This window comes from Oxyura jamaicensis, unplaced genomic scaffold, assembly GCF_011077185.1.
Source record: "Oxyura jamaicensis isolate SHBP4307 breed ruddy duck unplaced genomic scaffold, BPBGC_Ojam_1.0 oxyUn_random_OJ71615, whole genome shotgun sequence".
Taxonomy (NCBI): Eukaryota; Metazoa; Chordata; class Aves; order Anseriformes; family Anatidae; genus Oxyura; species Oxyura jamaicensis.
In genome coordinates this window covers 1-10,885 of record NW_023310612.1, presented here as the reverse complement: position 1 = coordinate 10,885, position 10,885 = coordinate 1, and the positions used below count along the sequence as shown (strand labels likewise).

The 10,885-nt window shown below is 43.7% G+C and overlaps 1 protein-coding gene across 1 annotated transcript in view; it reads left to right on the top strand.

The window, feature by feature from the left end:
* Window positions 1–6,653, top strand: part of LOC118159682 (splicing regulatory glutamine/lysine-rich protein 1-like) — a 42,267-nt gene extending 35,614 nt beyond the window's left edge. Inside the window, exon 8 of the mRNA XM_035314251.1 lies at window positions 5,832–6,653. Within this exon, the coding sequence (XP_035170142.1) occupies window positions 5,832–6,267 (436 nt within the window). The 3' untranslated portion in view covers window positions 6,268–6,653. The remainder of the gene's footprint in view (window positions 1–5,831) is intronic.
* The last annotated feature ends 4,232 nt before the right edge of the window (window positions 6,654–10,885 follow it).

Sequence of the window (10,885 nt, the reverse complement as noted above, 5' to 3'; positions counted from 1 at the left end):
CGTCTAACCAGTGTTTTAGGTGATAGGTAAAGGATGGAATCTCTAAATGCTTTATTCTGTTCCTAGGCTTGTCCCATCCCCTACGATAGGAGAAAAGAATAGAAAGTAATTTTTTATACTGAGGTACCTAGACCTTGATATCAAAGTCTATTCTACATTTATACCAATGTTTAAGCTCACCAAAAAAAGGTAACTTTAATTAACTGCCAGACTTTAACCAACAGATTATAATATTTTCTGAGGTTGAAATAGTGAATATTCACAAAACTGAAGTGCCTATAAAAGTAGCTTCATGAATAGAAGACTTGGTACTTTTTTTTCTGGTTCATCTCTGTAATGCCACTAACTCATTTAAAGGGACCTTCATACTTAGGTTGTGCAGGGTTTTTTTTTTTGGTTGGGTTTGTTTTTTTTTTCTTCTGGGAAAGAGAACTGCAGATCTGCCAACATCAGTAGGAACACTTAGGAGTAGACTACATAGCTGGGCTTTGATGGATGACAGAATCCTTTTGACTCTCAATTGCTTGTCTGATGGAGCTTCTTGAGAGATCTAATCACTGGAAGGGGAAGTCCAATGAAATCTCTGCAACAAATAACTGGAAGACTTTTCTTGGGGCACTGTGAGACCCCTTGCTATTGCAGGGATTGTGTGCTGTTTCATCTTTATGATCTTACATTCCTTCTGTGAGATACCTAAAGAGATACTTGCCAAAACCTGATAGGAACCAGGTAGCGGAGCTCCGGGAGGAGGTGAACAGGCTCAGGATCATCAGGGAATCAGAGATGGAAATTGACTGGTGGAGGTGCACTCTACCCTCTCTGAGGCAGGCTCACGAGCCTGCCACAGCACAGGCATCTCCTGTTATTCAGAAGACAGAGGTTCCCTCCTCCTGCCAGGCAGAGGGAGGAGACCTAGATCAAGGGGGGGAATGGAGGCAGGTGCCTATTCGGGGTGGTAGGCGAGCCCTCTCTCTGCCCACCTCACCTTCTCATCTACCCTTAAATAATCGATATGAAGGACTAGAACAAGACAATCTGAATGACATAGTAGATAAAAACCCGTCCCAGTTGGAGGGGGCGCCTAAGACAAGGTGACCTACACATTGCATTGCCACATCATCCTTCAAAAAATAAAGAAGGGCTATTGTTATGGGGGGCTCCCTTCTGAAAGGGACAGAGGGACCGATATGCCGACCGGACCCAACCCGCAGAGAAGTCTGTTGCCTCCCTGGGGCTCGGGTGAGAGACTTTGCCACGAAAGTCAAGCGCCTGGTACGGCCCACTGACTACTACCCGCTACTGGTCTTTCAGGCTGGTAGCGATGAAGTAGCAACGAGAAGTCCGAAGGCGATCAAAAGAGACTTCAGGGATTTGGGGCGACTACTTAGAGGATCAGGGGCGCAGGTTGTGTTTGCCTCTGTCCTTCTGATAGGGGGGATCGAAGCTGAAAGGCGTGCTGTTCACATAAACTCGTGGCTTCGAGACTGGTGTGACCAGCAGAATTTTGGGTTCTTTGATCATGGGAAGGTCTATGCTACACCGGGCCTGATGGCACCGGATGGGATGCGCCTCTCTCGGAGAGGGGTAAGGATCTTTGGTCAGGAGTTGGCAGGGCTGATAGATAGGGCTTTAAACTAGAGTCGAAGGGGGAAGGGGCTAAAACCAGGCACGCCGGTGAAGACCTAAGGGATGGTACGCTAGAATCAGAGGGGCTGTGTGCCAGTGAGGTCCTTCGGTCAGATCCACGAGGTGCTGAGTGTAAGGAGACGCACCTGAAGTGCTTCTACACGAACACACGCAGCATGAGGAATAAAATGGATGAGCTAGAAGTCCTGGCCCAGTCCCGCAACTACGACATCATCGGCATAAGCGAAACCTGGTGGGATGAGTCCTGTGACTGGGGTGTTGCGATAGATGGTTACAGGCTCTTCAGGAGGGACAGGCAGGGTAGGCGAGGTGGTGGGGTGGCGATGTATGTGAAGCAGGGGCTGGACTGTGTGGAACTTCAGGTCGGCAATGGCAAAGTTGAGAGCCTCTGGGTAAGGATCAAGGGACGAACAAATAAAGGGGATGTCGTTGTGGGAGTCTATTACAGACCGCCTGGCCAGGATGATAGCGCCGATAAATTATTCTTTACAGAACTAAGAGAGGCCTTGAGATTAACTCCCCTTGTCCTTATGGGGGACTTCAACTTGCCGGACATTAACTGGGAGTGCCACACGGCTGACACGAGCAAGTCCAGGAGGTTCATGAAGCACCTAGATGATAACTTCTTGGTGCAGGTGCTAACGGAGCCAACTAGGAAAGGTGCCCTCCTAGACCTGTTGCTAGAAAACAGAGAGGGTCTGGTGGGAGATGTGGTGATTGGTGGCCGCCTTGGTCATAGCGACCATGAAGTGGTTGAGTTCAAAATTTACGGTGACAGAAGGAAAAGTGCCACCAAAACCTCATCCCTAGATATGGGGAAAGCGGACTTCAGGCTGCTCAGGGAACTAGTCAGCAAGGTCCCCTGGGAAACTGCTCTTGAAGGCCTCGATGTCCACCAGAGCTGGTCATTCTTTAAGCGATGCCTCCTAGAAGCACAAGATCAGGCAATTCCTAAATATCGCAAGTCAGGCAGGCGGGGCAGGAGGCCGGCGTGGCTGACCAGGGACATTCTAATGGAGATTAGGCGGAAACAGAGAGTGTTTTGCTACTGGAAGGAGGGCCAGGTGTCATGGAAAGAATACAGGGATGCTGTTCGTGTTTGTAGGGAGAAAGTTCGTGTGGCCAAAGCACGCCTAGAGTTGAAGCTGGCTGTGTCTGTGAGAGAAAACAAAAAGGTTTTTTTTAGATATGTGAATGGAAAAAGGAGAACTAAAGAATACATAGGGCCGCTCCTTGATAGGGAAGGTCTCCTCACAGACAATGACATAGGCAAAGCAGAGACGCTTAACGCCTTCTTTGCCTCTGTCTTCATTGCCGATGATGGGCTTCGGGACCCAGGGTGCCCCGAGCTGGAGGACCGGGATGGTGGGGATGACAAACTCCCAACCGACCCTGAACGTGTGCGGGTTTTGCTACTCCACCTCGATCCCTACAAGTCCATGGGTCCGGATGGGATTCATCCCCGGGTGCTGAAAGAGCTGGCGGACGTCATCGCGGAACCTCTCTCAATTATTTTTCAATGATCCTGGGAATTTGGAGAGGTCCCGGTGGACTGGAAGCTGGCAAATGTTGTGCCGATTTTCAAGAAGGGTCAGAAAGAAGACCCTTGCAATTACAGGCCTGTCAGTCTCACGTCAGTGCCTGGTAAAATCATGGCGAAGATGGTTCTCGAACTTATTGAGGCGCACCTGGGGGACAAAGCAGTCATTGGTCCCAGCCAGCATGGGTTTGTGAAGGGTAGGTCCTGCCTAACTAACTTGATTTCCTTTTATGATAAGATCACCTGTATGGTGGACCAAGGGAAACCAGCTGATGTGATTTTTTTGGACTTCAGCAAGGCTTTTGACACGGTCTCCCATAGGATCCTACTGGACAAAATGTCCACCATACAGCTAAATAAAAACATCATACAATGGGTGAGCAATTGGCTAACGGGCAGGGCCCAAAGGGTTATGGTAAATGGGGCTGCGTCAGGCTGGCGGGCGGTCACCAGTGGGGTCCCTCAAGGCTCCATTTTAGGGCCGGTACTTTTCAATATTTTTATAAACGATCTGGATGTAGGAATAGAAGGTATTTTGAGCAAGTTTGCTGATGACACCAAACTTGGAGGTGTTGTGGACTCGAATGAGGGTGGAAAGGCCTTGCAGAGGGATCTGGATAGGCTGGAGAGCTGGGCGATCACCAACCGTATGAAGTTCAATAAGAGCAAGTGCCGGGTCCTGCACCTGGGACGGGGAAACCCTGGCTGCACGTACAGACTGGGCGATGAGACGCTGGAGAGCAGCCTAGAAGAGAGGGATCTGGGGGTCGTGGTAGACAGCAAGTTGAATATGATCCAGCAGTGTGCCCTGGCAGCCAGGAGGGCCAACCGTGTCCTGGGGTGCATCAAGCACGGCATCGCTAGTAGGTCAAGGGAGGTGATTGTCCCGCTCTACTCTGCGCTGGTGCGGCCTCACCTCGAGTACTGTGTGCAGTTCTGGGCACCACAGTATAAAAAGGACATGAAACTGTTGGAGAGTGTCCAGAGGAGGGCTACGAAGATGGTGATAGGCCTGGAGGGGAAGATGTACGAAGAACGGCTGAGGTCACTGGGCCTGTTCAGCCTGGAGAAGAGGAGGCTGAGAGGAGACCTCATCACAGTCTACAACTTCCTCGTAAGGGGGTGTCGAGAGACAGGAGACCTTTTCTCCATTAACACCAGTGACAGGACCCGTGGGAACGGGGTTAAGCTGAGGCAGGGGAAATTTAGGCTTGACATCAGGAGGGGGTTCTTCACAGAGAGGGTGGTTGCACACTGGAACAGGCTCCCCAGGGAAGTTGTCACTGCACCGAGCCTGTCTGAATTTAAGAAGAGATTGGACTGTGCACTTAGTCACATGGTCTGAACTTTTGGGTAGACCTGTGCGGTGTCAAGAGTTGGACTTGATGATCCTTAAGGGTCCCTTCCAACTCAGGATATTCTATGATTCTATGATTCTATGAACCAAAGTCATCAGGTTATAGAACATAAAATGGCCTACTATTCAAGTTGAAAAAAAGATACAGTCAAACACTTGTTCCAATGAATGAAAGTGTGGGTTATGCTTAGGGCCTTTCATGTATGAAGGAGTCTCTTTGAGAATCCTAGAATAGGTACCAATACCAATAGATACAACTCTTTTTCAGTCTAGTTCTCCTGGATTTGAAACTTCCTGTTAATTAAGTCCTCCTATTGTACTTTCTCCTGTTTCTCTCTGAACAATTGTTCATTTTCATATGTCCTTGAGGCAACTCATGTCTGCTATGAAAGGAAAGATGGTTTGGAGTCTCATGCTTTCAAATAATCCTATATAAAAATGTACTCTTCCAGCCAAAGCTGTAATCTAATCATTTTTTATTTGTCTCAACAACTAGAACATCCCTTTTTTCCTTCTTGCTGTTTTTCTTTTTATGAGCAGGTATCATTCTACCTGTCCTGGAGAAGGTGACTTGTTCTGTTTTCCTTCCTTCTGTTTTTACCATTCTACTGGATTTTCTTATGCTTCAATCGTTTTTGAATTCCTAATAACATTACAGATGACTGAATTGTCTTGATTGAGTTTAGACCTTACATTTGCCTTTTGAGAGTATTTGTTTGGTGAAATTTTATCCTTGTATTTTTCTTTCTGTATATTCATTGATGTTGGACTATCAAGCAGTTCCAGGATGTGTGTGTGAGAGAACACTAGAATAAAGACTTCTGTCATGTCAGCTATCATTATTCATGTGTGGGTGGTTAATCTGCAGTCTATTTTACATTTTCACATATTTGACATATTTCACAATTTTAGTAAAGAATGGATTTACAAGTTGTATGCTTTGTGGCACTCCTGAGAAAATGCTGAAAATCTATGTACGTATAGTAATGTAACTGTGAAGTGAAGAAACTTATTCTCTTAAAGTATAGTAACATCAATCTGAAGATCACAGTTTGATTTGATTTTTGCCTCCTTTCCCCCCCTCCCCCCCTATTTGGTTTCCAAACTTTTCCTAGCTGTTATACCACTCTCTTATGGTAAACAGGTAGAAAATGAAAAATAATAATTATTCAAAAATTTTAAAGACATATTTTCTCTTGAGCAATTAATCTATGCTGAAGAGTTGCTTGTATTTTTTATTAGAAAGTTCAAAGGTGAATTAATGGATTTGTGTTTGGCTTTTCACAGGGAAAATAAGAGAGACAAAGAAAAGGTCAAGGAAAAAGAAAAGACCAAAGAAAAGGAGAAAGAGAGAGATGGAGAGCGAAACAAAGATCAAGAGAGTGTTGGAGACAAGTATAAGGATAAAGATAGGGACAGGGACAAGGAAAGGGAAAAGGAGAAAGATAAGGAGAAGGAAAAAGACAGGGAAGAAGTACACCAGAACAAGGAAAAAGAAGATATTGATGAAGGGGGGGTAAAAGACAGAGAGAAGGTGAAGGACAAGGAGAGAGATAAGGACAAAGAGAAAGATAGAGACAAAAAAAAGGAAAAAGATGGGGATAAGTTGAAGGAGCAACAAAGAGGAAGAGATGATAAAAGAAAGAAAGAGAAGCGATCCAGAACACCCCCAAGAAGCTATAGCTCTTCAAGAAGATCTCGCAGCTCTAGCAGGTTTGTTTAGACTTTTCTCATGCTTTTTTGGACTTGTCAGTACAGTGAGGCAATGTGAAATGCACACATTCTAATGTTTGTGTATCAATATCATCTCACTAATTCAGTTTGTATTCTTGCTCTTTGTAGATTTTAGTATAAAGTAAAATCTATTACAAAGAGCTCTGTATGTTACCTGACAGAACATAGTTTACTGTTGGTCTGCTGGTGCTTGCCTTACACTTAACTGTGTAGTATAGTCCTTAAATATGGTAAGTAGATGGTTCTTGTGCTGTTTCTCTGTGTTGGAGCCATCCAGAAGTTTTGATAGAAGGTCATCTCGTGTTATCTTTGTCCTGATTAAAGTTAATCATCATTACATTGTTCCTTGCTTGCTTACATACTGTGCAGTGTTGGTCTGTTGAGCTTACAAACAGTTGGGTGGTAGTATTTGCCACTTGACCATCTTAGGGATGGCAGGCAAGCAATTAATTTTCTTGGCTGGATGGCTGAACAGCAGGAAACAAGTATGTCACTTGCCTGGCTATCCATTCAAAAATATATGTATATATCAGTTGAAAGATAAGGGTATGTTGTTGAGCTAATGTATAGGGTTTACATGGCAAGGTTTTGGTAGTGGGGGGTTGCAGGGGTGGCCTCTATGAGAAGAGACCAGAAGCTGCCCCGTGTTAGATAAGGGCCAGTTTCAGCCATCTCCAAATGGACCCTCTGCTGGCCAGAGCTGAGCCAATAAGCAATGTTGTTTGTACCTCTGTGAGAGCATATTTAAGAAAGGGAAAAAAAAAAAAAAAAAAAAAGTAGCTGGGAGAGCAAGGAGTGAGAAACAGCCCTGCAGACACGAAGGTCAGTGAAGAAGGAGGGGGAGGAGGTGCTCCAGGTGCCAGAGCACAAATTCCCCTGCAGCCTATGGAGAGGATCATGGTGGAGCAGGTTGTCCCTCTGCAGCACATGGTGTACCATGGTGTTGTGGTGTAACCCGGCAGGTGTTGTTGTTTATCCTGGCCAGCAGCTAAGCACCACACAGCCATTCGCTCACCCTCCCCCCTCCCTCTCTGGGATGGGGGGAGAGAATGAGAATTAGAAATGAAAGCCTGTGGGCTGAGATAAAGACAGCTTATTAGGACAGAAAATAAAGGAAAATAATAATAATGGTAATAGTACTACTAATAATATTGCGTACAAACAAATGATGCACAATAGAATTGATCATCACCCACTGACTGATGCCAACCCTATCCCCAAGCAGCCAGTCCTCCCCCCCGGCCAGCCCCCCATATTAATTGTTCAGCATGATGTCAGATGGTATGGAATACCCCTTTGGCCAGTTTGGGTCAGCTGTCCTGGGTCTGTCCCCTCCCAGCTCCTGCTGCACCCCTAGCCTGCCCACTGGCAGGACAGTGTGAGAAGCTGAAAAGTCCTTGGCTTAGTGTAAGCACTGCTCTGCAGCAACCAAAACATCAGTGTGATATCACCATTATTCTCATCCTAAATCCCAAACACAGCACCCTACCAGCTACTAGGAGGAAAATTAACTCTATCCTAGCTAAAACCAGGACACACGGTGGAGCAGATCTCCACACTACGGCACATGGAGGAACCCACGGTGGAGCAGGTGGATCTGACCTGAAGGAGGCTGTGGCCTATGGAGAGCCCCCTGCAGGAGCAGACTCCAGGCCAGACCTCTAGCCTGTGGAGCAGAGCCCACATGGGAGCAGCTGATCTGGCAGAAGCTGCTGCCCATGGGGGACCCGTGTTGGAGGAGTGTGCCCACCCCTGTAGCCCGCCACCATAACCTTGTCATGTAAACCCAATAGAGCTAGTTAGATGGCCAGATACAAGTAAAAAGTAACGTTTCTTAATCATACTGATAGTAAACAAGAAAGCATTCAAGGTTAATCTAACTGTTGTTTTTGCCTCTGAAGGAGGATAAACTGGATGGAAATATGAAAATGTTCAGTATAGTAAAAGGAGGCTTTGAGACTGATTATAAGTTCTGTAAGTGGGCTAACTCAGGCATATTCTAAAGTGTTGCATCTAACTTAAGTTCAGAAGCTTAGGTGGAGAAAATCTTTTCCGAATACCTCAACAATTCCGTAGTTCAGTAATATCATATGTCAAATTTAGATACAGAATTTCATTTGTTACCTTGAGAGAATGTAATGCTGGATGAATTGTGGAAAAATTCTACATATTATAATCACTGGACAAAAGCAAAGTTCCCATAGCCATCAAAGTTCAGGAGTTTGTGATACATATAACGCAGAAAAGGCTGTAATGGTTTCTGAACGTTCTGTTTGACTTGGATGAATTGTCCATGCTGTTTTGGGAGGTTTATGAGCAAAATATTGTGGTTTCTTTGAGCAAATGCAGATTCCTATTTTAATTTATTTTTTAACATTATTTCATGGGTTGAAGACTTGTACAGAGTTCTGCTAGCTTTGAAAATGTAAGATTTTCTGCCTGTATACCTCAGGAGTATTGAATTAAATAAATGGAGAGAAAAGATTCAGGATCTTGAAAATGTATAGCTTATAAGAGTACTGGTGGAAAACCCACCAAGTATATTTTAAAAATTAATATGTTAGTGTTAATTACACTCCCCTTTAAGAATCTTGCTATTTAAGAAAAGAATATGGAAGGATCAAATGCTATATATTGAGGCAGAGAATTCTAGTGAAATTTAGTGCATCTCTTCTAATGTACTAAGCTCTATTTTGATATGAAGTTAAACTTTTATACAGATGATACTAAACAAGGACAATGTTCTTTTTGAAGGTGAAAGGTGAGAGAGAGATTCTTTTTTTCCCTCTATAGATTAATAATTCTTTAATCAGAAAGAATTATCGTTAGGGGAGCAATGATTGGGCCACTATTGTTGAATATAGCCCATCAAAAAGCACACAAACATCTTTACCTCACAGAAATCAACAAAATCTTAAATGCTACTTTGACTTGTGAAGAAGATACACTACTTTCTTTTGCTGATATTGCTGCACCAAAAAAAGCCCTGTAGCTGATATTTAGCCTTCAAATGACATTCTTTCAGTAGCATAAGTTCCAGCTATATTTCTTTCATCATGTACTTAAGAGCAAGGAAGAGATCATCATGACTACAGAGCACTGATGAAGTATGCTTATTTATTTATTTTTACAACACATTCATCTGATCAAGTGTGACAATAAAACATAGTATAGATCCTGCCTTACCAATAGAAGGTATGAGAAATCGTGTCTGAACATACTCTGTTATTATGCACGTGCAACAAAAGAATCTCACATTTGATTATTTTCTAGTTCATCTTGTGGCTTCTGCTTGGTTACTTACATTTTAACATTTTTTTAAAAATGTCATCAATATTGACAAATAAGGAATTAAAACATTTTTTAAAACCATATAACAGGTATAAATTGCTAACCACAGAGTGGTTTATTCCGTTCACAAGCATAGCAAGTTTACTGTTTCTGGTGAAAGGAAGTAAAACTAAAGGAAAGGGAAATAGTGGCACAATGGCATGGTTAATTAATACTGTATGGGAGAGAAAGGGAAATTTGACAGATAGTAGCTCTGCCTTCCATTTCCTTGTTTCACTGGTTACCCAATGGAGTCCATCTGTCCAAAAAAACAATAGCTATGATACAGCAGCAGAACAAGCTGTTCTTATTCAGCCCAGAAGATGTCACATTATAAACAATGCTGAATTTTCGATTCATGGGACGAAGTACTGAGAAACAATTAAAAATACACCTGAAACTTTCCTAGGACTGACTTTGTTTTCCCTGCTATATGCTCAAAAGAAATTTTCCCTCCACTGATTTAAGACAGCAAGTTGGGAAGATAGTAAGAGGTGGTGTGTCTCGCCATTACGGTAAATCCAACAGGAGTTAATTATTTTTCTTTTCAAATTGATCAGCTGATAAAGTCAAGCCACAGATTCCATGATGTTTTCCACTCTGAATTATCTCATTAATGAAGTTTCCTTTATCATGAGCTATTTCCCATAACCAATTATTGTCTAGTAGCATATAAATGGATACTTCAAGACCCGATAACCTGTTGCATTGCTGTCAACACAAAATCTTAAGTAAAACACTGTCCCTTTTTAAATAACACTGGAATACTGGTCAGTAATACCTGCTCTCTTTAAACAAACAAAAAATAAACAACAACAAAAAAAAAACAACTCTCTTCAAAACTGCATGAAGTCCAGATGAAAAAACAATCAATAATGGTGTGCCCAATAGATGAATACTGGGGCCAGTATTATTTAACATCCTCATCAATAGCCTAGATAGTGGAATAGAGCACACCCTTGGCAGGTTTGCAGATGATACAGAATTGGGAGAAGTGGCTGGTATACCAGAGAGGTGTGCTGCCATTCAGTTGGATCCCGTCCAGCCCCATTGACTTGCGTACATCCAAGTGCTGTAGCAGGTCGCCAACCATTTCCTTGTGGATTGTGAGGGCAACATTCCGCTCCCCATCCCCTTCCACCAGCTCAGAGTACTGGGTATCCAGATAACAACTAGTCTTGCTGGTAAAGACTGAGGCAAAGAAGGCATTAAGCACCTCAGCCTTTTCTACATCTCTCGTCACTAAGTTTTCCCCCGTATCCAGTAAAGGATGGAGA